Consider the following 24,889-nt stretch of genomic DNA (forward strand, 5'->3'; position numbering starts at 1 on the left):
GATTGTTTTGGGTATATCTTTTTGTATTATCTATTTCATACCTGGATCGCTGTGTATTTACCTGGGATCCAGTACAGACTTGGACTTTAGACTGGTTTAGAGGGTCTTGGTCGTTAATAGCTTGGGGTTTCTTTGAATATTGCTATTTTTCATGAATCACGCGATTCTCTTTTAGTTGCAGAAAGTCTTGGATCTTAAATTGAAGGATATACACTCAGAGCCATGTCTATTCCACGTCATAAAGCACTTACCATCTATAGAAACCAATTAGCCAATTATCATAACATAACAAGGAAACCAAAGACTTCCACAAAAGGCTCAGAATGCAAATACAGCTCCTCAATTTCACCCCCAAACAACCTAGCCTGCACCAAAGCTGCCGCATTCCGAGTATCGTGCAGCATAGAAGCAGGACCACAAACCACCCCAACCCCAACCCGCTGCTTCTTCTGAAGATGCGTCCCTTGAACATGTGCCACGCCAACAGTGCGCGCAAGCAGACGAGGAAGATTAGGACAAGCTGAACATTCAAACTGAAACTTCCCCGTGGTAGCAACCTCAGCCGGCAGTACTTTACCAGCGGTGCCGTCACCCTTAACATCGTTATACTCTGAAGCTGAGGCAATATCTGATCCCAGCTGGCCAGTAATTTGGACAGATACCACAGTCTCAAATACGTTGTCCGAGTCTGCAGATAACATAGTCAATCCCGAGAGCCGTGATTCGATCTCCCCGATATATCAACCTGCCATGGCGTTGTCGCGGGTCGAGGAGATGACTTGGAGATTGGGTGGTGAGGGTTCTCGTTTCTTGCTTGCCAATGTGTCGATCCCCGTTAACCGGAGCGCTTCGTCTAACATGGCTAGTGAGAACCCACCTCCCGATCCGCTGGCTATCACTATGATCGTGTCGAACTGCACCATGTGGGGTTTGGTAACCCGCCATAGGGTCATTCTATCAGGATCTTCTTCGTGCAGCCTGGATTCTTGGATGCCATTGCTCTAAGCCGTCCGGTAACGCCACCGCGTGGTCTGATGTAGAATATCAATTCTGAGGATTTGCCTATGTTGTCTGGATTGTGACATGTGGAGGATATGGTGAAGGGATTGGCGGTGAATAGATGTAAGTCTGATGCGAGGAAGCGCACGAATACATCTTGGCCTGGTGTCCATTTGATGACTGATGGGCTGCCACGCGGACAAGACCGCTAGGCAGAAGTTCGAGATTTGCATTGTGAATGCTGTGCATTAGATAGGTACGAGCGAGGCTGGCTATCAGGCTTAGGAAGTATGTAACGCCCGAGGCTATAACAGAAATAGATGAGTGGCTTGTAGAGACCAGTCTAGTACTTAAGATTTTACAAGGAGCAAAGAACAAAGTGCCCAATGCAAGGTAGAACAATTGCTGAAGGCGGCAAGGTGAGGCTCTGAGGGCAAACCCGCAGCGCCTTCCCAATTAGGAAGGGACTCGTCCCCGACCACCAGGTCCTTCAGCTACTGGCAGGGTATAAATATTTTCTTCGCATTTCTCCCTCTTCTTTTTCTTTCCCCCTTCTTTACACTCCACCACTCCTGTCTTTCAGCTTGTACCATAGTCTCCATCTACCATGAACTATTTACCCTTTGCCATAATATCACCCTATCTCCCTAGAATTTCCAAGGTTAGAGACACGCTGTCTTAGTTTTAGATGCCCTGATATAATGATGGTGTCATCCATGGTCACTACTACTCTCGGTCTTTCAACTTGGCCTTCTATCTCAATAATTTTCTCTCTCGGGCTTCTGTCTAAACAACCACTATAACCACAATCTATGCACCGTGACCACCATCTATCATGGGCTTTTCACCATATCAATTATGACCACCTTCCACTATAGACTAAATATCATCCCAGTCAATCCTCAAATCATGGACACACTAACTTGTTCCTAGAAACAACCCTGATGTGACGGTGGTACCATCTGCAGTAACAGCAATCCACTCTGGTCTTTCCACTTGCATCTTGAACGCCATCCATGGTGACAGCTTTTCACTCTTGGTCTTTCCACCCTTGACCTTTCATCTTGACCACCAGCCACTATGACCACCGTCCATCATACGACAACCACCATACCGCCAACCACCATACCGCCAACCACCATCCATCATTACCACAATCTACCTTCAGGGCCTTCCATTCTTCGCCTTCCACTTAACCATCATCCGTGACTATTGTCATCCATCATGACTACATTCTTCCAAAGCATCATCTTTCAGCCATCTGAGCAACCATACCATCTGAGCAACCATACCATCTGAGCAACCATTCCATCTGAACAACCATTCCATCTGAACAACCATCCACAATGACCATCTTCCACCCATACCATTATCGGCTCTCCACTTTGAGCACTATAACTACCATACCACCATGAGCCTGCTTGATAACACTTGCTCATTAACTACATGAACGAACAAATCTACCATGGCTTCCCTATCAAGTCTGCCCCTTCCCATTCAACCCTTGCGGCCAAATCAACAAAGATAACGTTGCAAATCCTCTCGGTCAGCCAAGTCTCCACCAAGCTTCACAGTCAACTAGACATGCTCTGTCAAAATTTCTCAATAATACAGTTGCCCTTCACAAAGCCATCACAGCCAACCAAGCAACCAGAAGGAGCCTCATATATTTTTCTTCATCGGCCAATTCTCTGTCCATGCCTTGGCACCACCCAATTATTGAGCAAGTGAATAGAAATTTTACATCGGCACACACTACAGCCAAAGACAAGGAGAAGTTCTCCTTCCTCAGCAAGGTTCAGAAACAAACCACTCATGTTGAGCAGTACTTCCACAATTCTGGACATTTGGTCAACGCAGCAGCCACTGTTGGGTGGATACAGCAACCAGCAAATTCATTGTGGGGGGAGTTCTCAGTAGAGGTCTTGGGTTTTCAGCAAGTGTTCTCGCTATGGGTTTCGAAGTTCTACATACCTCTTCCTCATATATCCATTCATGTTTTTTGCCCTTGAGTATTATGTGCAATTCAAGTCTGTCCACTTAACTTCTCTGTCTCTGAACTTCTTTGATGAAGGTATTCAATTTGAAAGTAAAATATTTTGGCGAGAAAAAAAATCATGCATTAAAAGGAGAGTAAAGTTTCTCGCTACATCTTGACAACAGTAAGAAGTCACGCAATTATCAAACAGAAGTAGGGAGTGTCATCAATCATCATGTCGTCCGAAACCCTCCAAGCAAATAAGATTCATCGTACACCAGCCCGAACGCTCTGCGTAGAGTACCAGGGAATGAAAAGTCAAAATACAAAAACAAGCGCCTGTATTGCAAAACGAAGCCCAAAATAAAAAGCAACAGGAAAAAGAAGATCTTGAAAAGGTGCATCCGAAAGGTACACACGGGATCATATGTTTTCGACTTCGACGGCCCGTTCCACAATCCAGTCTGCAAAAGCCTGACCCTCGATTTTCCACCGTCCATCAGCCCACACATCACTAAGCCAATAAGTCCACGGCTTAACCGAAGATATAAGCTGCAAATCCCAAAGTGAAGCTATCGCGCTGCGATTTGCAGAGTGGCCATCCGCCCCTGCGGAGAGATCTTGATTGACGTTGCGGAATCCAACAGCCGATGTTGGGTTGCTGGTACCAGAGTCGCCTTGTCTGATCCGCCATTCACGCTCGGCTTTTTCGCCTGCGCGGCGAGCGACCGCTTCCTCGTCTTCGGCTTGGTAGAGATTGCATTTTGTGCATTCTGTGCAACGGGACCCAGGGTTGATGCGGAAGTGCTCGCAGAAGTGTTTGTAGCCTTCTGGCTCTTCGAATTCATCGTCGTCCGACATATTGCCTGCGGCCTGTTCATTGTCAAAGGGGCCGTTGGGTATATCGCCTGGACCATCAAAGGCATCTAATGCGCGGGGGGCGCGAGGGATACGGGCAGACGCGGTTGTTCGAAGAGGTGGGCCTAGTGCCTTGCGGCATAAGTAGCACATGGAGTAGCCACAGACGCAAGTCAATTTGTTACAACCTGAGGATTTAACGAATGAGAGGCAGCAGCGGGGACATGTTCGTTTCACAGCGGCGGTGCGGGCAGCCTCGACGGTAGCGCGCAAGTCCAGGAGTAATGGCTCATGACACACATGTGGATCTCGCCATGGTTTATGGCATGTCATACAGCTAATGCGTAAGCAGGAGGGGTTGGCACAGGTGAATCGTTTAGGGCGGATCTTGAGACAGAGGTTGCGAATGGCATTTCCGAAAACCGCTGTTACGGTGGCTGGATCCAAGAGTAAGAGAATAAGAACAGGGATTACGAGCAAGGGGACGAGGTCAAGGAGGAGGAGGGTCATCAAAATCGTAGGAATAATGCCACCGTCACGACGGAACCGCCAGCGGACACCATGGGATGAAGGGTGGTAGACTGGGTCGATTTCAGCATAGGAACAGAATGGACATCTAATGAGCTTCAGTTGAGACTTCATAAGCGCCTCATAGGAGAGACGATCCTCAAATTTGTGGTATGTTTCGAAGCCAGCCGTGTCAAGAAGAATTGCCTGCTTGACAATCTCTGGATGAAGACATCCCTCGCACGACCCCATAGATAACGGCGCAAGACACTTCAGAGTAGAGCGCTCCAAATCAACAGACTTGCCCCAGCCCTGTCCAAACAGCGCTTCGTAGACGGTTCTTTGAATGCAATGGTAGCAAATGATATGAGCATTGGTTGAACATGTCGCGATCTGCTCAAATGTCACGTCGGCGAAACAACACTCGCATTCGTAAAGGGCATTGAGCTCTTGAGCTTCCTTCTCGTTCAACTCTGAAGCAAATCGGAAATCCTTATCCTGCTGCTCTTCACGCTTATGTCGCAGCAGCGGGGCCAACAACATCTCGTGAAGTTCTGCATCCAGCTCGCTGCACCCGGTTTCCTTCAGAACAGGAACAAGCTCCCCATCTGGTCGACGGTGCCAGACCAGAAGCGGATGTTCCTCGCGGTCCTTCTTTCGCCTGAAAGACGGAAACATGCTATTGAATGTCGCGCGCCATGTCCGACGCGAAAGATCCCGGAGCGTCGGCCGAGCCCGAGCATAGCTGAAATTCACTTCAGCTAGAACAGCCTCCACGGTACTCTTGTTTAGACCATTATATTCTCTTGTCATGGCCATCCGCACGGCGGCCTTGTATTCGTCGGACCGAAACCGCTCCTCGAGAGGGACCAGGCCGTCATCGCTAACGTGATGTCGAGCAAAGTCGTCGCACCCAGGGGCTGAGCGAGCACTTCCCTCTGCTTCTGCTTCAGTGGTTCCTTCCAGGAGATTCAACCGCCCTGAAACCCATTTCTTCTTATGTCTGAGCAGCTCCTCCACACACACTTGTAATCGACTCTGTCCATCAAAGCGTAGAAGCAGCTCGCGAAATACTTCTATCCGTACATCGGGGAAGATGCGAACCAGAGTCTCGAGTGCGGTATTGAGTTCCTCCTGTTCTCGCTTGTGTTCCTCTGTTTCGTGGGCAGAGAGCTGGGCGGGGCCGCGGGATCGGGAGGTACTGCCGAAAGGGTTGTTTCGGAGAGCTTCGAGGGTGATGGAGTAGCTGTTAGGAGAGGAGCTAGTCTGTCCTATAGATGGCTTTGGGGCATTGCCACTGGACGAGGAGCTGGTTGAAGAACCGGAGGCTGACTTTCGGTGAGATTGCGCACCGTCGGCGGGGCGGGATGTGGAGGATCTGGAGAACCCGGGGACTGGCAGCGAGAGCACCATGATTTTATAGGCTTTACATGGTTTGAGAGGATGAAAGTATCAGGGATGTCAGGGGAATGTCAGGGGATGTCAAGTGATATCAGGGGGGGGTTTAAGAATGTGTTAAAACAGCCCTGCAGCCTACCTAGGAAGAATGAAGGATTCGTTACATAAGACGATTCGCCAAGGTTCCGAGGTTTTGTTTCACTTTCTATGTAGATTATTTTACATCTATCTATACATCTACTACTACGTTCTTGACTTCTTGATTAAATGCATCTTTCTATTTGATAAATAATGCCCTCTTCTTTTGAATCAAATGACCTACATATAAAGTCTCGTATGATTCGATCCTTGCCATAGTACTGATACATCAACACCGTACGATACCTGGTATGTCCTTTTGAAACATCTGAGCCTCACGCTACATGAATAGCAAATAGAATTTCGAAGATTATATGCTGAGGAATAGATGTAGTAGATCAGTGAATTGTTAGTCGAAACTGCTCAGAATTCTATAGAATGTCCAAGTCGGTGTGATTTCCAAATTCAGATAGATCGTATTGACCTCATGGGGAAACTAAAAACACGAGAGAAAAAAAGCACAGGTAGTATATACAAATAAGAAGCAACAGTCTGATCCAAATCTTCCAGTTCGCTTTGCCAATGGGAATATCGCTTCAACCTAAGATTTCATACTTTACAGCTTAGCCTTGGCGCCCTCCAGGAGCTCGGCACCAGCGCCAGTGATGGCAGGTTTGCCAGTCTCAATAACGGTGGCCTGGAACAGGACAGTGTTGCTCTCCTTCCACATCTCAATCTTGAGGGTCTGGCCAGGTAGGACAACACCTGCGAAGCGGACCTTGAGGTTCTTGTAAGGACCAAACTTGGAGAACACAGCCTTGGCTGACACACCAAGCGAGCATAGACCGTGCAAGATGGGGGTCTTGAAGCCTCCAACCTTGCTGAACTCGGGGTCAATGTGGAGCGGGTTACGGTCGCCGTTCAGGCGGTATAACGCTGCCTGGTCCTCAGAGGTCTTCTCCTCAACCACGACATCGGGCTGGCGCTGCGGCGCCTTGTACGCAGCGGTGGCAGCCTTGGCGCGCACGGCAGTGGGCTTGGGGGAGCCGCCGAAACCACCACTGCCGCGGATGAAGACAGTGGACTCATTGTAGAACAGATCCTCGCCGGTCTTGGCATCCTTGGTTGTGTACCCAGCCACCACGATGGCCGCGTTGCCCTTGTCGATAACGTCGATGAGCTTGGGATAGGTCAGGGTGTTGGCGGTGGTGGGGATAGGGAACTTGCGAATCTCCATGTACTGCTCGCCGTGGAGCAGCATCATGGGGGAGAAGTTCTTCACCACATCGTCCATGTTCCAGGGATTAGCGGTGTTGAACCAGGGGACAACACCGTACGAGGGAAGGGCCTGGAATTGGTCACTGTTCTCGTAGACAAGTGGCAAGTCGGTGCGCTTAGCGCCCACACTAAGATTATACAGAATCACATCGCGGTCATCGTAGTTGAAGGGAGTGCCCTCGCTCAAAAGGGTCTTGGCCTTTTCAATGTTCTTCAGGGTCTCATTCTCGCTGGAGGCGTTGCCGTGCACGCGGTTAGACATGTTAGCCATGATCTTCTCTGTGCCAGCCTGGCCGTCCTCGGGGTGGTCAGCACTGCCATCATCGAAGTTGGTGATCTGCTTCCAGTTACGAGTCACCTCCTCTGGGGTCAGCTTGACGTCCACGGGGAAGCCGTGACCGCCAGTGCGCTGCCAGCGGGTACGGCCGAACCAACCGCTACCACACTCAAACAGACCCTTAGTGGAGGGCTCAGGGGCCATGTCAGAGCACAGCAAGACCACAAGGGGAGCAACATAGTCGGGCTTGAAAGCCTGGACCATCTCCTCGGGCATAATGGTACGGGTCATATTGGTACCCGCGTTAGGAGCAATGGTGTTAACCTTAATGTTGTACTTGGCGCCCTCTAAAGCTAGAGTGCGGGAGAGACCTAGGATACCAAGTTTGGCAGCAGCGTAGTTGGCCTGGCCGAAGTTGCCGTAGATACCGCTGGTACTGGCAGTATTGACAACACGACCGTACTTCTGCTTGAGGAAGTAGGGCCAGGCAGCCTTGGTCACCTTGTAGGTACCACGCAGGTGGACATTAACAACGGAGTTCCACAGGTTGTCATCCATGTTAGTGAAAGCCTTGTCGCGCAGGATGCCGGCGTTATTCACCAGGATATCAATGCGGCCGAAGGCATCAATGGCGCTCTTAACGACGGCATCACCGTCCTCGCAGCTGGCCTTATTGCCAACAGCCTTGCCACCGAGCTTTATGATTTCCTGAACCACAGGCTCGGGGTCAACAAGATCATTGACCACAACGGATGCACCGAGCTTGGCAAACTGCAAGCAATATGCGCGGCCGAGACCAGCACCACCTCCAGTGATCAAGGCAACACGGCCCTTGAAGTCAGGCTCCTCTCCAGGCTGAGCGCTGGGCATATTTAAGCCGTTTTCCAAAAGGCCCATAAAGTCGGCAGGACCAGTAGGGTATTCTGGCTTAGAGAAATCGTTGACATCGTTCCACTTCCGAGCGATAGCACCAGGGGTCAGGGAGTCATCGGTCTTCAGGAGACCACCCTTGGCTCGCTCCCAGCGGAGCTTGGCAACGTGGCCACCACCGACCTCATAGATACCACCGGTCTCTGTAGTGTTTGATGAGTGCACGAGGACAGCGACCAAAGGAACAACCCATTCGGGCTTAAGGTTCTCTAGAACATCAGGGGGCATGACAGTTGCAGTCATGCGGCTGGCAGCTAATTTAAGGTTAGCTTCCCAAATTCATGCTGGGATCTTATAAATTGCTTACCAATGGGAGCAATAACGTTAGCAATGATATTGTATTTGGCACCCTCCTTAGCCAGGGTCTCGGTGAAACCGACCTGACCAAGCTTGGCAGCTGAGTAGTTGGCCTGGCCGAAGCTGCCAAATAGACCAGCAGCCGATGCAGTGTTGATAACACGGCCGAACTTTTGTTTGCGGAAGTGAGGCCAAGCGGCTCTTGTGCACTATCCAAAAAAAAAAATCTATCAGTTCTTGCTACAATGGCCTGTTTTTATTGTCCGAGGATTCTCACCTTGTATGCACCGTAGGTGTGAACTCTGTTGATCAAATCCCAGTCGGCATCCTTCATATTCTTAAAGCTGATATCCCGCAAAATACCAGCGTTATTAAGTAGGATATCAATGCGGCCGAATGTCTTAATAGCGGTCTCGATGATAGCATCACCGTTCTCGACGCTGTCATAGTTAGCGACGGCCTTACCGCCAGCGGCGCGGATCTCCTCGACGACAACATCTGCGGCCTGGGGTAGATGTCAGTATATGTCTATATAGTTCGGAGGGATTAGGCATACCTTTCCTGACTTGCCCTCGCCCTTGTGAGAGACACCGAGGTCGTTCACGACGACATTTGCACCCCTTGAGGCGAAAAAGAGAGCATATGCTTTCCCCAGACCACCACCAGCACCGGTGACGACCACCGTTTGGTTATCGAATCGCAACTCGGACATTTCTGTGTATATGTGTCCGAAGGTAAAGTGGATAAAGAGAAATAAAAGAAGAAAGCTGGGGAAGAGGGGAGTTTAAAGCAACTCGGCAAGCTGAGGACCTCGGCACGTTTGGGTTGGTTCTGTAACAGTGAAATATGGGGGTATCGTTACAATGGCAGATCCTCCCGTATCACATGCCGGGATACCTCCGATTTTAAGTATATTTTGGTTAATTTAATAGAAGAAGAAGATATATATAATATTACTAGACTTAATATTCATGATATATATGTAAGTGTATATATATATATATATATATATATATAACATATATGTTGTAGGTGTACTCCGTACCACTACCAGTACTGTACTAAGTGTAGCTGCCCTAGTCCCCGGGTAAGGTGGAAGTACCGAGTACTTGCTGACTCAGACATGTGATGGGCGAGCGTCATTGTCATGTGCAACTTCTACATCTTTTGTTTTTGTATAATATTTTGACTATTTAGTTATTTGATTCAATCAGCTTCTATATGACAATCAATTTTCTTACATATGTTGAGCCAAAAGTAGTGGCGGAACATACCCCGTGGGGGAAACCCCCCCCCAATATTCACTCGGCCGATTGGGAGAAACTTTCCACACACTATAATAGATAAAAAAGACGTACAATAGGAAACTACCAAGTATTCCATAGTGAATCTCAAGTCAAAATGCCTGAAATTGTGGACGACAAGTCGCAGCACTGCATCCCCTTCCTACTCGATCGCCTGCGCGTTCATACCGAGGGACACCGCGGCAACCCCAGTACCCCGCCGTTTTTTATCGGCCTCAATGGCGTGCAGGGTGCGGGTAAGACAGTTCTAGTGAGTCGATCCAGAGCTGATCAATTTCCCATGCCTCGGGATCTCTTCCAATTTCCTTAGAACGGAATCTTATACAAATTTCCATAGGTATCCGCTCTCAATGACACCCTCCGCTCCGAACCATACTCGCTCTCAGTTGTCACATTGTCGCTCGACGATATCTACCTTGACCACGCTGATCAGGTGGCTCTGGCACAAACCCATCCTTCAAACCCTCTCCTGCAGCATCGTGGTCAGCCATCGACTCACGATCTCGCATTGGGTGAGGAGGTGTTTGCTTCGCTTGCCGCTGAACGTCCGACGGCTATTCCACAGTATGACAAGTCTGCATTTGAGGGCCAGGGTGATCGTGTTCCAAGGTCACAATGGAGGGTCGTCAATCAGGAGGGTCAGGATAAAGTCAAGGTCGTGATTTTCGAAGGGTGGTGTGTTGGGTTCCGTGCCTGGGATAACCAAACCCTACGTGCGAAATGGGAGGCCGCTGTGCATCAAAAGGAGAACGGCGAATATGACGGACGACTAGGCCATGTGAATTTCGAGGATATTAAATGTGTAAACGACGCTTTGAGGGGATATGATGTCTTGACTGAGTGTGTTTCCTCAGCCATTGGAGATTGCGAAATTACAAGCTTTACTAACATAGGTTTCCTTCGCAGTAAGCTTGATGCTTTGATCCATATGTATGTGTTCTGCTACCACTCGATAACCATTTATCTTGCTAACTCATTTCAGCGATGCTGAAAACCCTCGGTTCGTCTACGAATGGCGCCAGGAACAGGAACGCACGCTTCGTGCTGCCAAAGGCGCCGGAATGACCGAACAACAGGTCAACCACTTTGTGGATGGCTGTATGCATATACCAAGGAGAGCAACAACACCATCGATGACAGAGTATACTGACTCAAATGATCGATATAGATTACCCATCCTACGAGCTCTTTACTGAAACCCTCCGCGAAGGCGCTTTCAAGCCTGCGCCCCAATTCCCGTCAGCATCAAGCTCACACTGGCAAGGACGACAACTCCGCCTTATGGTTAACCGTAACAGGAGAGTTCAAGAGGTCATTAAAATCTGAACCGTGTGAGTTGACGTAAAAATGTTGGAAGAAGTGCAGGTATCACATAGGTGAAATATACATATATTGCCACAGATTCCAATAAATGTCTCTCTACTCCTCCGTACTAGGCTCCGTACAAGGTTCGATTTATCTAGAACGATATGGGAGTAATTATTCCATAGATTGTGCAAACACTAAAATACTTGGCCAATTATGTGCTTAACTACTTTAATGAGCTCGAGCTTCAAGGTGATAAAAGTATGACAGCTATCTGTTTTCGAAGCCAACTAACTAGATAACTCAACATTCTAACTCAACATTCTAACCTCGGGACGGTCTTAAGCTTCACGAAGTCCTGAATACTGCCAAGGAACTACAATACAATATTTTACATCAAAGGTGACAGGACAGGGAATACAATTGGGTTATTGGATACAGATGAGACAAAATACGAAAGGAATAGGCCCATGACCACGCATTTGGGTTGTTTGAAGCATTAAATTGATCGGAAATCCCAGACCATCGTATCGCTAAAAAAAATTGACTAGTGGATATAAACAGCCCGTGCAAAAAACAACCCAAGACAGTAAAGTCGTAAAAATTTGTAACATTTTTGGAGGTGCGCACAGAGTACGCTCCAACCCGGATTCCTCATGAGAAGATCTAGTTCATCTGGCGGATGAGAGCGTTGATGTTCTCCTCACGGTTACCGGTGTCACCGCCCTCGATGTAGTGCTTGAACTTGCGAGTGCGGAAACCACCGTTGGGGTTGGACAGCTTGAAGGGCCAGAGGAAGTTGTTGGCCTGCTTGAAGTTGGGGCCAACAGTGTAAATCTCGTGGATCAGATCCTCCATGCAGACAATGCCGAACTTGCCGAGGTGCTCCTCGATGATCTGGTTGTCGGTGAGAGGAGTGCGCTGCTTGTCGACCTTTCCGTAACCACGCTTGTACAGAAGCTCGCGGACGGACTTCAGGTTAGGGTAACCGTAGGCAATGTAGGGGTTGACAATGGTCAACATCTCCTGGGTAGCCTTGGTGAGACGAATGAAAGTACCAGAGTTGATCTGGAGCAGACGCAGGAGCTGGAGGATCTTGCGGGGCTTGGGAGCAATCTTGTTGATACCCTTGATACGGACAACGAAGACGAGCTTGGGCTCACCCTCAACGAAGAAGCTGCCCTCCTGGCGAGCGACGCGGTTGAGACGGATCTTCTCGCGCTCAGCGGTGCGGTACTCCTGAACATAGGACTCGGCACGCTTGAAGATAACACCACGCTTCTCCTTGTTGGCCTAAAAGAATCTCAGTCAGCACGAGAGTTCTCTAAAATCTTGTGAAAAAGAATGGCAAGTGGGTTGTGTAACTAATGTCAGACCCGAAAGATGGTTGACAGACGACAGCATTGACCGTGGTAGCGGTCTAGTCATCGTGAATGGTGTTATGCATCATGTAGTTGGCAGGGAAATATGGCAGTGCAAGGGAAAATCGAGCAAAACTGACCTTCTTGGTCTTCTCGGCCTCGGCACGGCGCTCAGCGCGAGCAGCCTCTTGGGACTTGCGCTTCTTCAGAAGGGTCTCGGGAACGAGGACCTGGTTCTGGGTGGGAACGGAGCTATGGAATGTTAGAACAGCCTGTCCAGAATAGACCAAGACTGAGACAATTCGCCGAGTGAAAGAATTGCGGCATATAGCGCCACATTCTCAACTGAAGGCATGAAAGAACTCGACGAGATGTCTTTAATCGGTGAGGGCCAAGACATTGGGGCTCCATAATCGATTTAGCTTGGTACTAGACGTGCATATTCCAGCACAGTTTTCACAAGCCCGATCACCCGCAATATGCCATTGATGCCTTCATCCGACAAAACCCCAAACAATGTTCAGGAAATATGTTGGCACCTTTCGCCTCAGGACCATGTGCTGTTACCACACCATGGGCGCCCCAAGGACGATAGTTCACAACAATACTTTTGGAGGAGAAGGCGCCAAGCGCTTTCAACCTCAAGACTCCATCACCCTTTTTCTATTCCCGAATTTTGCTCCGTGATAGACAATATGTATATCCGAGATAATTGGAATCGAGATCAGGGCAGGAAGGATCGAGCTGGTACCTAGCTGTCATCGTTGTGGACAAACAGCTGGCATCCCCAGCGAGAAGGACGACTATACCCGCAACCTTGCAAACTCAAGCAGAGATTGCATCAGTCTTAGGAAGAAGTCATTGGGAATCATACGTAGGAGCGGCCATTTTGAAGGTCCGGACGAGGTCGATAGTCGGCTGGTTGTCGGAAGATGTCAAGGGAAGACGAAAAAGCTCGAAGAAAAGGAATGTAAGAAGAGACTTCGCTTGTGTGGGTGTGGGTCGCTTTAGCCATATATGGCTAGCCCATCAAGTTAATAGAGCTAACCCTTTGTGGATTTAGCCCTTATCGTTATCGAGATAAGGGCTTGTCCACCTCTTATCAGATGACTTCACCTACCTAGGTAGGCATCCATAGATCCATGTCTGACCCGCCTAAGAATAACAACTTCGTACATTTAACGAGGATTATCAAGTGAACCCGATTCTTTTTACACTTCATACATAATATACCATGTCTCGTCGTGGGGTTGGCCTCGGGGCCTTTGCAAACCGAACTCAGGCAACCCAATCTTATGCTACTCATGGAGCCAACCTCCGTTCTATCCATACTGCCTCCCTGCAGACCCAATTGTCGGTTTTCCAGTCGTTACTCCACACCTTTGCGCTAGAGCATAGCTCTACGATAAAGTCCAATCCGACCTTTCGAGCAGAGTTTGCGCGCATGTGCAACACTATCGGGGTTGATCCCCTCGCTGCAAGCAACGTCAAGGGCAAAAATGGCCGTCGCGGACTGGGAGAAGGGGGCAGCTTCTGGACCCAGATTCTAGGCGGAGATATGAACGACTTTTATTTTGAAGTCGCAGTTAGAGTTGTAGAGTTATGCAGAGAGACCAGGAGCGAAAACGGTGGCCTGATTGGTGTCGAGGAGTGTCGGAAGCGAGTTGGGAAAGGCAAGGCTATTGGGAGTGGGCTTGAGGTTTCAGAGTATGGAGTTGTTCCTTCAGGAAATAATATGGATATATATACAAGTCGCTAACTGAACTATGACAGTGACGACATCCTACGAGCAGTTCGGTCTCTCGAGCCTCTTGGCTCCGGGTTCTCTATCGTCAAGGTCGGCAGCAAGCAATATATTCGGTCTATCCCTAAAGAGCTCAACACGGATCAGGCAACAGTATTGGAAGTGATTCAGATGTTGGGTTTTGTGAGCATTTCAATGTTGCAGTTGAACCTCAAATGGGAAAAAGCTCGAGCACAAACTGTAATCGATGACCTGCTTGCTGATGGTCTAGTCTGGTTGGATGCTCAGGGCCCTGAGAGAGAGTACTGGTCACCTCAGAATCTTCTGGATGATAGTAGATGAAGTAGGAGTTCTCATGTGATTCGCGTACAATCGCACGATCATAATGCCTCGTGCGGTCATCCTTTGAGCCACAGCTTTATGGGAGAATCCTAGCTAAATGTGACCCCCGAGCTTTTGCCTGCCAAGTATTAAAGATGCATTGGACAGCCGGCGCTTCGAGGGAACAACATTCGCCCTTCCCTTTCGGGCCCAGGCTTGTTGACTAGACCATGAGCTACAGTTTATTTGATACTATTCTCTATGGCACTTATCCACGGGTATTGGAAGTACAAAAAGACGCCATCCAATCCACGCATAATTGCTCGAGTGATGGGCGTGCAAATACTATTGCGACCGATCAATACAAGTGGTTGTACACAACAGGAATATACCAAGAGAGTAAAATCCTCAATGATTCATTTGTATTTTTTATAAATTCCAGTGCTAGTTCAATTATCAATAACAACATATTCTACTGGTTTGACGAATCCGAAGTCGTACGAATCTCATTTTTGGGTGTTTGGCTGATACCGCATTGCGTGATATGGAGTGACGAGCATGTAAGATACCTCCCCCTCTCCCCCTCCAAAGGGAACTGGGTATAAGATATTAACTATCTCATATCCCCTCTAGGAAAAGTAATGGTTGATTGTTTTCCATATCTTTTGAACTGATCAACCATACTGCTATACCCTGCAGCCATGTCTCAATCTAGTGTTCCAGCGACAGATCCCGCTGTCTATGCTGAATACGAAACTATATGGTCCAATCTCCCGGATACCGAAGAAGAATGGATTCTCAGATCCCAGGAGGTCTCCGAGGTGCTAGCCAAGGATGCGGCCCAAAGAGACCAGGAGAACAAATCGCCGCGCGCTGAGGTGGCCCTACTCAAGCATTCGGGCTTGACAAAGCTTCTAGGACCTAAGAAGTACGGTGGTGGCGAGCAACCCTGGAGCGTTGGATATAAGGCAATAAGGGAGGTTTCAAAGGCAGATGGGTAAGACTCAAGCATAAACATCCCTCCTACCTCCCAAGGATAGTTCCTAACACGAAGACAGATCTATCGGTATGCTGCTTGGCTATCACCTTCTCTGGTCTACCATTGCAAACGTGATGGGTACTCCTGAACAAGCCGACCAAACCCATCAGTTGATCATTTCAAACAATTATTTTGTCAGCGGTGCCGTGAATCCCCGCGACAATGATTTAAAGATCACTCCAGATGGAGACCATATCGTATTCACTGGGAACAAGTACTTTAACACAGGAGGTGTTGTATCCGACCTCACAGTTCTTGAAGGTATACTGGATGGTACTAAGGATCATATCTTTGCTTTGGTCGAGACCCAACAGCCCGGTATCCAGTTTGCTCATAATTGGTACAATATTGGGTTGCGCCTAACCGAGTCGGGGGGCGTGAAGATAGAGAATGTCCGCGCTTCTTGGTCAGATGCACTGGGATGGGATGCAGTTACCAAGAGGCCTCGCGGCGATACTCTGAAGATCGCATTTCCTACCCTATTCCTACCAACGTAAGTGCAGTCTTATCTCATTCCATACGTCATGCCCCGCCAGTAGTTGCATGGCTGAATGCTTACTCGCTGTCCCCTACAGTGTCCAACTGGTCTTCAGCAATTTCTATTTGGGTATTGCTCTCGGTGCATTGGAATTCGCTTCCAAATACACCACAACCGCGACACGTGCTTGGCCTTTCGGCGGTGACAACAAGGAATCGGCAACGGATGAGTTTTACATCCTCGAACGCTATGGCAACTTCTTTGCGCATCTACGTGCCACTGAAGCACTTGCTGATCGAGCAGGTGATCAACTCTCTGGGCTTTATAATCGATATCAAGCGCAAAAGTCTGGTCTCACAGCCCAGGAACGTGGAGATGTTGCAGAGTGGGTGGCTAGCATCAAAGTAGTGGCCACAGATGTCGGATTAAGGGTTACTTCTGGTGTATTTGAAGTGACTGGAGCCCGTTCTACTGCCTCAAAGGTTGGATTGGATCGATTCTGGCGGGATATTCGAGTACACACTCTTCATGATCCAGTGGCGTACAAGAATCGGGAATTGGGACGATATGCACTACTGCATGAAGTACCTGAGCCTAGTTGGTATACCTAAGATATAGATTTCGGTATAATGAAATCTATATTAATCCATATATGAATATATAAACATATATGCAGGGTCAAGCTGTACAACATCGATATAAAGGGTACATATACCAGATAAGAGAGCCCCGCGGACGGGCCGATAACCGTTTCGGTCCGACTCTTTTTTTTTTTTCTTTCTTTTTTTTCTCCTCCTTTTTTTTTTGCCCTGTGGGAAAACATTTGACAGCTCTGTGAACAATTCACTTTTTAATACTTTGTCCTTATTGGATTGTTATTTATCATCTTCATATCTTTATCCAATTCTGAGATCATCCTAACGGCCGTCAACATGTCACACGAAAAGCAATTTGCCACTTACAACGATGTAAGAATCCCAGTCTATTGACTAGACACTATGTGTTAAGTCCAAAAAAAAGATGTCGGAGACATCGAAGACACAAGAACATCAACATCAAGATCTCCCTCAACCCCACAAAATTGCAGATTGTCTTATCGCAGTCCACAATCATAATCCCACGGAACTTTAAAAAGACTGGGACTAACGCAGAGATCCTCAACAGGTCCACAATCTCTGCAAGGAATCGGCGGGTATCCTTAAGAAATTCGAGCCCAACCTTATAATCGCCATCGGTGGTGGTGGTTACATCCCTGCCCGCATCCTTCGGTACACTCAATCCGCACGTGTCCCTTCATCTGGACTATACTGATCTCTGTTCATCAAAAAGGTCCTTCCTCAAGGAGCCCGGTCAATCTAACATTCCCATCCAAGCCATCGGTTTGTCCCTTTACGAGGACTTGGGCAAAGGTGAGGCTGAGGAGGCCCCCGGTACCAAGGTTACCCGTACGCAATGGCTCGACATGAGCTCTCTGGAGATGGCCAACTTGATCGGCAAGAACATTCTTATCGTTGACGAGGTTGATGATACCCGCACAACCCTGGCCTACGCCGTGACAGAGCTCGAGAAGGATGTTGAGGTAGCTCGGAAGCAGCTAGGCGATGACAAGAAGGACCTGAAGAACAAGGAGACTAACTTCTTTATCTTCGTTCTGCACGTATGCTTTTTTGTCTCTCTGGATGTTGATTGGTTTGGCTGACAATTAGGATAGAACAAGAACAAGGACAAGAAGGGTGAGCTGTCCGACGATATGTTGGACAAGCGTTACCACGCCGGGATCAACACTGGGGATGTCTGGATCTGCTACCCTTGGGAGGCTACGTATGATATACCTCAAACTCCTTATATAGATTGTGGCTGACTTTTTTTTGTTCTTCCTACAGAAACATTGAAGAGCACGATCTTCTGGCCAAGGGAAGCCCTATCGTCGAGACAAAGGAACCTATCATCAGGACGAAGAAAGGTATCGTCCAAGAAGAACCTTCCAAGGTCGTTTGAACGAATGATTGCATTATCATAAGCATTCCCATTTTCGCGGCGCTCTGACAGGTTATATCGATGCCTTTTTTGGTCCTCGATTTTTCTGTCCATGCTCAGACCAGGTGCATCAAACTGAGCATGTAATTTTTACGATATCCTTGATGAATCTCTATAGAAAAAGTTTTTTCTTTTTAGCAGATTGGCAGACCGGCAGGCTGCCCCCAAAAGACTTTTGAGTTGAATTGCTCTTATAATCGGTGCTTGGTTTTTTTTTTTTTTACCTTTCTTTCTTCTGAAAGAAACTGCCCCCATGATCATCAGGAGTTTTATTGTAACCACCCACCAGAAACCTGCTCCTGGAGTCCTCTCAACGTTGTTTTGCAGATATTGAATTGTAGACAGGTATCAAGAGAATACAGTATTAGTACCGGGAAACGAAGAATCACTAGAGCATAATTTATTATATTGATCCGGCGCAGCCTTTTCAATCCAGGGAAGACAAGCCTCCGTGTCCACACCAATCCACAACCTGAACTTCTCAGACTCGGACCCAAACCCTGTCTGCCTGGGTTCTGGATCGAGTATCTGGTTATCAGCCTAATCCATGCGCACATTTATCTCACATTTAATCAACCTCAACCTTGCCCTGGCGCAACTCCACTTTGGCAAGCTCGATCTCCTTTTGTAGCTCGGCGTGTGCCTCGGGGACATCGTTGAAGGTGAAGATCGCTACACCCAGGCGGGCGAGGAGGTAGCAAGCGAAGACGATAAGTGCGTAGAATGGGAGCTGGGTGATTGTAGGTTAGTATTCCTTCCATCGACACACTCAAACACCAGAGTTGGGGTCGGGGGGTTGGCGAAGCGGGTAGCGTACAACTGGAATGACTTCAGTCTGGACAGTCTCATTCAGGGGAACAAGTCCAAGGAAAAGGGAAAGGTAGAGCTGATCAGTTGTCAGTAAGATCCATGCAAAATTGTGCTTCTCTTCGAGATGGAGTGACTTGGTAGCATACCGAAGAGACAAGGAGAAGAACAGAAAGAGTTTGGACAGCGCGCGTCATGGTGAAATCGGTAGATAAGATAGGGAGATTCACAAAGGAGAGGAGAGAGGTCAATTGTGAAGATAGCACTGGTTTATCGTAGCAAAAATGAGGGACTTGGGGTTGTTGCGGTGCTGTATGCTGTATGCGGCAAAGGCCAACTTAGGCGATGCGCTTCTTGGCGCCCGGACCAGGTCACTGGTCTTGTGTAGGGAATTTGGATTTGAAGGATTATTATATGTATAGGCTTGTTAAATACACCTATTCCGGGTCTATACCTAATTCTTCCACGTGTTGGAAAGGATTATAAGATTTAAAAAAAAAAGAGAAGAACATGGGCAGTTATTCATCCATACATACCTACAGTACTAAGTGACTTATCCGTCTATGTACCCTTCCGCTTTGAGACCTTCTTGGAACGGCTTCAAATGTGTATTATATAAGCAGTCGACTCTCGGGACCTCAATAAAATGCACTCACTACGGCATACCTATTATTTCATACTTGACCATTGTCATAAAGTCGTCGATGAGGCAGTAGGTTCTTATATCTGTTGTATTGCAGGAGAACTTCATGTCGAAATTGCTAGCTTGGCCTAGATCCAGGGCGTTCCGATCTGCCCATGATCTATGAAACTAGTATATATGTATGATTACCATTCCTGAACCTTGCCTGAGTATAGCACAAACTTGCCGCCATATTGTTCCTTAGTTCCCGTGCTCAGAATCTCAACCATGCCGGCAGTGGATTTCTCAAGGGTGTCCGGCGCCTCCTCCAGGCCCCAACCCCGTGCAGCAGCATTGCCCATTTCGGTCTGTACCCAGCCAGGATCCAAGACAAACGCATTGAGCCACTCATCCTCGGCATTGATCCGAACACCATACCAGTTGATCATAGACTTTGATGCGCCATACGCCGCACTTGGGACCGGAGGTTGGCGTCTAGAGATAATTAGCTTCCATTTCCTATGTTCCAAATTCGAGCGGACATACGCAACACCACCGGCTCCAGATCCCATGATGGCAAAGATAGGTTTTCCGGTCGACTTCTGCAACAGATCGCGTGTAGCCTGGTACAACGACACGGCACTTAACACGTTGACGTCAATATGCTCGACGATCTCGGCCCGCTTGACGTCCTTGACGAGAGGATACAATTTGGCAATGCCGGCATTGGCGACGACAATGTCGAGGTGGCTGATGTCCTGACCGGTGGCTTCTTTGACTGCATCAAAGGCAGACTGCTCAACGCTCGCTTCGTACTTGACTACTACAATACGACTGCCCTCCCCTGTGGACACCTCGGTGAGTGTCTGAGCGGTCGAGTGCGCTGGATCACGGACGGCAGCTATAACAATCTATTGGGGATTTAGTGTCAGTGACTGCCTCGAATTCCAAATACGAGAGGAGAAAGTGAGAATTTACATGGCCCGGTTTGGCAAGGAAACCCTTGACAAGCCCTAGGCCCAAACCACGATTGGCACCAGTGACGAAGACGACAATTGGAGCCATTCCGGGGTATAAATCTCCTTTTAGGGCTCGATTATTAGATACAGCAAAAGACAAAGAAAATCTGCGGTGATTGATTTATATCAAAGTGGGTGTCGTGAAACTGAAGTATGATACTACTCTATAGATGTCCAACTCAGTGTACACTTATATATATGTTTTGGGTGAGCGTCGAGCAGGCATTGTTGATTATCAATCCATAGATATCTCTGGGCAGGGCTTATACCTCGTCCCTAATCTCCGGGGCTTGCTGGAGGCCATCCATGAATGGATTGTTCCCGAAGCTATCGGATTACAAATGCAGGTGATCCTGCCACCTGCACACCCAAGTCCGAAAGGCTGAAGTATCATCATCCCAGTGGATAATTGCGTGAGCAATGAATAAGTTGCGTACTATCCTTATCTTGAAGGGTAAAATACATAGCCACCGGCGTGTAACCCCTGCCAAGTAGTGGTCACCGAAATAATTCCGATATCCCCGAGTTAAACAAGACTATGTTGTAGTTTCCTGCTGTGGAATTCATATTTCAAAAGTCGATAATCATTGCAAAACTATAACATTGGGATATGTGAAATCAATGGGGATAATGACTTTTTTGAGGTCGGGAACGGCCCCGGGACTGTAACCTGTAACCGATAGCCATAGGAAGGTACGAAGCAACAGCTCGAGATCACGTTCCCGAATGTGCCCTAGACCCTACACCAAGGAATCAATTTTATGGATTTATCTACCTTCAAAAAAATTTAATGAGTAGAAAAGGTGCTTTAACAGTGATAATTCTGGCTGGCAATATTGAACCGAGCTTTTTTTTTAAACTAATTTATGAGTGTCTTGTGTATGCAATAATTACTTTTACATACTAAGATTAAAAAGTTCCGAAACACCAACATACTTAATAGTTCTCTTTCCCAAAACTAGAAGCTATAGGCTACTGGTCAGGAACTGTAGGATAATGGTTAGTCCATCAAGCTTATGTAATTCTCCCTAACCGGGAAATTATCATGATTCATTCCTTGAATATCGTGGTTCGATTCCGCGCAGCTCCATCTTTTTTTTTTTATCTGCTCTCATTTTAGATTTTTATAACAAAATAGTCAAAACAGAAAGTAATATAAAAATCAAACATTACCTTATTGTATATTTAGGTATATTATTATTTATTTATCGGGTTGCTTCTTTTCCCTCTCTCTACGTACGAACTTCCAAACCTTGGAAAGCTTCCAAGATAACAGGCCGCTCCGAACACGTGATCATCAGCAAAATCATTGCCCAGGTGATTCGACCTTTGACCTTGGTGATGATATAATATATATATGGATATATTCAACACTTGATCCGAATGAGTGACGGTGCCAAAATATTAAACAGCTACGAGCATAGTATAAACATGATGGCTCTGTACAATAACTGTACCTAGGCCTAACCTAGACTAGATTGGTGCCTGAATCTACCTCAGGCAGCACACTCCGTCTAAATTTACTTTACTTTGTATCTGCGATATTTCTGGTCGCTCATCTTCCACTTAGATCAACAATACATCTCACGCCCCTGTTGCCTGGTTAGAAGCTACCAGTACTCCTAATTAAAGTACACGCTGTTTGTTCACAGTGTTGAAATTGTTGCGACGGCGTCAACCCAACAGGCTGCCATCTAGGCTCCTCCATCTAACTGAGAAGGCCTTTCCCGTTCAGGCAAGGAACTCATATTTTCACATCTTCAAGTCCACACGGACCCTTAAAATTACCCCACACTCCGGAGGCAACTATCTGACCTCGATTCGGCGAGATGTTCTCCACGAGTATATCTACCGCCCAACTGGCCGTTCATGGAGATGCTAGCCACTCTGTCTTGAAGAAGGGTGATTTGGAATTGCCTCCTATCAAGAAAATCCTCTCTGATCTACCGGAGGTTTCTTCCTCTTTACCGCCCCACACGGAAATTATCGAATTTGAAGAGCAACAGGAGATGTTCCATGAATTGCGCGACATCATTGAAAAGGCCCAGGAGGTCGACGAGGCTGTAAATAGCTTCGATCTCAAGGAACTCCATGCGTCTCTTGAAGAGGCCGATGCAAGTGCAAAACGCGGGCGACGGGACGCCGAGACTCTGCAAAGCGTGAGCGCTACTCTGCAAAAGCTATGGAACTGTAACTCCGAGTACTTGGTTCAAGCTGCTGAGATTATTGCAGATGGTAGCAGAGATCGTGGGCTAATTCTATCTATGTGTTAATTCTATGACTTGCTAATTGTGATTCAGCTTCATGGCGTGCTCCATTTGGCCAGTCTGGCGTTCTGAACTTCTTCCTGGATCTGGTTGCTTTGAAGGGCGAAGTTGATACCAGCCTGTTGCTTCAATCTTTGCGCGTTATTGGAAACTCCTGTGCCGATACAGGTATGCTGCAATTGGCTACATTTATGCCCAGATGACTAACGTTGACGCAGATGAGAATAGGGAGATTGTTGTCAAAGGAAACTATACCCTTGCTATCATTCGATATTTCCTTGATCCAGATTTGATTTTTGTGGCCATTCCAGTTATCTACAACATTTGCATGGATTACAGTATGTCCAGACAGAACCGGCTGGTGATACATGTTTTGCTAATGTGACACCAGAACCAGCACATGCTCAGATGGCTGCTAATCGGACAGCTTACATCTTATTGAAGCTAATCAAAGAAGGCGGGATCGAAGACAATGAGGCTTTGCTCAATTTCTCATATGACTTGATTGAGTTGGCCTCAGAACAAGGTATGCTCCTCACCTCGATCTGTTTTTCGATCTAACATGCACTTTGCAGCCGAAGGCATCGAAAACTCTCCCAACGGAACAATTCTACTGCTGATGGAGCTTGCCATTGATGAGACTCTGGATTTTGCGCATTTCTCATCGTTGGCAACTTCTCTTGCTGCTTACCTCGAAAAAGAAAAGTTTCAGAATGTCTGCGTGTCGAATGGGATGGTGGAAGGCGTGCTAGATGTCCTGCGCCATTCATTTTCGATTGTGGTGGACCCTTCTTTGAGCGAAGACGTCAAGGCTCTCGCGCAGCTCCGCCTCAAGATTAACCAGGCTTTGGCTGAGGTATCAGCCTCATCATTGTTCGCCCAATACTATCCACTTGACTCTCCTCTTTCACAGACCTTGAAGTCGTGGGTAGTTGCAACCGAAGATCAACTTCAGATCTGCGCCTGTGTTATGCTTGGTAATCTCGCTCGGTCCGACGAGGTCTGCCAGGTGATGGTCAGGGACCTCAAAATCCACGAGGAATTGATAGCTGTTCTCAAGGGCGATGCCCGTGGTGCGGTACTGCACTCTTCGCTTGGTTTCCTGAAGAACCTTGCAATTGCAGGTGACAACAGAGCTATTCTTGGAGAAGCTGGTATCATCCCTGCTATTTCACGATTATGGGCATACGAATCTGTTCCGCAGGTTCAATTCTCAGCTGCAAGTATAGCGCGCCAAGTGATTATTTCCTCGATGGGTAACATTTCTCGTCTTCTCGCTCCTCTCTCACAAGATCTCGATTCTCCGGCTCACCAACGGACTTATCTCTCGCTGCTTCTGTCTCTTTTCGAGAAAACAGACTCTACACCAATTAAGACTGAAATCGGACGGACAGTTGCTTCGATATGTCGGACTGTTAGCCCCAAGGCTCGTGATAGAGATGAAGAAGCAACTTCTTTGCTTGACCGGCTGTACACCCTGCACGAGGGTGTTTCGCTGCCAGTAGGTGCGATGATCACACAGACCCAGTGGCCTGTTGTTCGCAGTGAAGGCTGGTTTGCTCTGGCTCTAATGGCGACAAACAAACTGGGTTGTGCCGCCGTTGTGGACTGCTTGCACAAGACAGAGGTTACTGAGTTGCTCAAGACGACCCTGAGTGGGGGCACTCCCAATCAAGATAACGCTGAGGAGACAGACAAGTCCCAAGAGATCAAAGACCGTGACAACGCTTTCGTGCTTGTGCAAGGACTACTGAAGAACGAGGTGAGTTTTCTGCCCTAGAATAATGGTAGTAATTTACTAACCGGAAATAGTCCGGTACTCTTCCTGTGGGTTATAGAGATATGCTGGAAGACTTGGCGAAGGTCAAGGCCTTGCAGTTAAAAGCTATAACAGATGTTTAGTTGCAGAGCCCTAACTGACATGATATGATGCTTTTGGGACACAAGTTTTATTATGGTTGCATATGATATGATGACTCGGCCAA

General features: G+C 47.7%; 11 protein-coding genes across 11 annotated transcripts; 5 read left to right on the forward strand and 6 right to left on the reverse strand.

The window, feature by feature from the left end:
- Positions 1-278: 278 nt before the first annotated feature.
- On the reverse strand, positions 279-923 carry N7479_004467 (uncharacterized protein; the record flags this gene model as incomplete). Its single annotated transcript, XM_057252164.1, has 2 exons — positions 279-688; positions 746-923. The coding sequence occupies 2 exons, from the start codon at positions 921-923 to the stop codon at positions 279-281; spliced, it is 588 nt and encodes a 195-aa protein (XP_057111489.1).
- A 2,477-nt stretch (positions 924-3,400) lies between these two features.
- Positions 3,401-5,755, reverse strand: N7479_004468 (E3 ubiquitin-protein ligase; the record flags this gene model as incomplete). Its single annotated transcript, XM_057252165.1, has 1 exon — positions 3,401-5,755. One exon carries the CDS (start codon positions 5,753-5,755, stop codon positions 3,401-3,403), a length of 2,355 nt encoding a protein of 784 aa, XP_057111490.1.
- Positions 5,756-6,434: 679 nt separating this feature from the next.
- On the reverse strand, positions 6,435-9,312 carry mfp (putative peroxisomal multifunctional beta-oxidation protein (MFP); the record flags this gene model as incomplete). The annotated part of the gene is made up of 4 exons (XM_057252166.1): positions 6,435-8,557; positions 8,611-8,809; positions 8,878-9,105; positions 9,157-9,312. 4 exons carry the CDS (start codon positions 9,310-9,312, stop codon positions 6,435-6,437), a joined length of 2,706 nt encoding a protein of 901 aa, XP_057111491.1.
- A 689-nt stretch (positions 9,313-10,001) lies between these two features.
- N7479_004470 (TDA10 family protein) lies at positions 10,002-11,230 on the forward strand (the record flags this gene model as incomplete). The annotated part of the gene is made up of 4 exons (XM_057252167.1): positions 10,002-10,154; positions 10,242-10,834; positions 10,887-11,002; positions 11,073-11,230. 4 exons carry the CDS (start codon positions 10,002-10,004, stop codon positions 11,228-11,230), a joined length of 1,020 nt encoding a protein of 339 aa, XP_057111492.1.
- Positions 11,231-11,875: 645 nt separating this feature from the next.
- N7479_004471 (60S ribosomal protein uL30) lies at positions 11,876-13,458 on the reverse strand (the record flags this gene model as incomplete). The annotated part of the gene is made up of 3 exons (XM_057252168.1): positions 11,876-12,502; positions 12,711-12,822; positions 13,445-13,458. 3 exons carry the CDS (start codon positions 13,456-13,458, stop codon positions 11,876-11,878), a joined length of 753 nt encoding a protein of 250 aa, XP_057111493.1.
- Positions 13,459-13,804: 346 nt separating this feature from the next.
- N7479_004472 (ESCRT-II subunit protein SNF8) lies at positions 13,805-14,656 on the forward strand (the record flags this gene model as incomplete). The annotated part of the gene is made up of 2 exons (XM_057252169.1): positions 13,805-14,277; positions 14,344-14,656. The coding sequence occupies 2 exons, from the start codon at positions 13,805-13,807 to the stop codon at positions 14,654-14,656; spliced, it is 786 nt and encodes a 261-aa protein (XP_057111494.1).
- Positions 14,657-15,336: 680 nt separating this feature from the next.
- On the forward strand, positions 15,337-16,763 carry N7479_004473 (thermophilic desulfurizing enzyme family protein; the record flags this gene model as incomplete). Its single annotated transcript, XM_057252170.1, has 3 exons — positions 15,337-15,632; positions 15,694-16,167; positions 16,250-16,763. The coding sequence occupies 3 exons, from the start codon at positions 15,337-15,339 to the stop codon at positions 16,761-16,763; spliced, it is 1,284 nt and encodes a 427-aa protein (XP_057111495.1).
- Positions 16,764-17,084: 321 nt separating this feature from the next.
- N7479_004474 (xanthine phosphoribosyltransferase) lies at positions 17,085-18,150 on the forward strand (the record flags this gene model as incomplete). The annotated part of the gene is made up of 5 exons (XM_057252171.1): positions 17,085-17,120; positions 17,317-17,420; positions 17,482-17,809; positions 17,864-17,973; positions 18,036-18,150. The coding sequence occupies 5 exons, from the start codon at positions 17,085-17,087 to the stop codon at positions 18,148-18,150; spliced, it is 693 nt and encodes a 230-aa protein (XP_057111496.1).
- A 607-nt stretch (positions 18,151-18,757) lies between these two features.
- On the reverse strand, positions 18,758-19,193 carry N7479_004475 (dolichol-phosphate mannosyltransferase subunit 3; the record flags this gene model as incomplete). The annotated part of the gene is made up of 3 exons (XM_057252172.1): positions 18,758-18,919; positions 19,007-19,075; positions 19,146-19,193. 3 exons carry the CDS (start codon positions 19,191-19,193, stop codon positions 18,758-18,760), a joined length of 279 nt encoding a protein of 92 aa, XP_057111497.1.
- A 631-nt stretch (positions 19,194-19,824) lies between these two features.
- N7479_004476 (Short-chain dehydrogenase/reductase SDR) lies at positions 19,825-20,683 on the reverse strand (the record flags this gene model as incomplete). The annotated part of the gene is made up of 3 exons (XM_057252173.1): positions 19,825-20,113; positions 20,165-20,529; positions 20,597-20,683. 3 exons carry the CDS (start codon positions 20,681-20,683, stop codon positions 19,825-19,827), a joined length of 741 nt encoding a protein of 246 aa, XP_057111498.1.
- Positions 20,684-22,466: 1,783 nt separating this feature from the next.
- N7479_004477 (uncharacterized protein) lies at positions 22,467-24,806 on the forward strand (the record flags this gene model as incomplete). Its single annotated transcript, XM_057252174.1, has 6 exons — positions 22,467-22,884; positions 22,938-23,072; positions 23,123-23,242; positions 23,296-23,430; positions 23,480-24,666; positions 24,717-24,806. 6 exons carry the CDS (start codon positions 22,467-22,469, stop codon positions 24,804-24,806), a joined length of 2,085 nt encoding a protein of 694 aa, XP_057111499.1.
- Positions 24,807-24,889: the final 83 nt, after the last annotated feature.

The sequence above is a fragment of the Penicillium vulpinum genome (genome assembly GCF_028829585.1).
Source record: "Penicillium vulpinum strain IBT 29486 chromosome Unknown utg000002l_segment0_segment0, whole genome shotgun sequence".
NCBI classification, from domain to species: domain Eukaryota; kingdom Fungi; phylum Ascomycota; class Eurotiomycetes; order Eurotiales; family Aspergillaceae; genus Penicillium; species Penicillium vulpinum.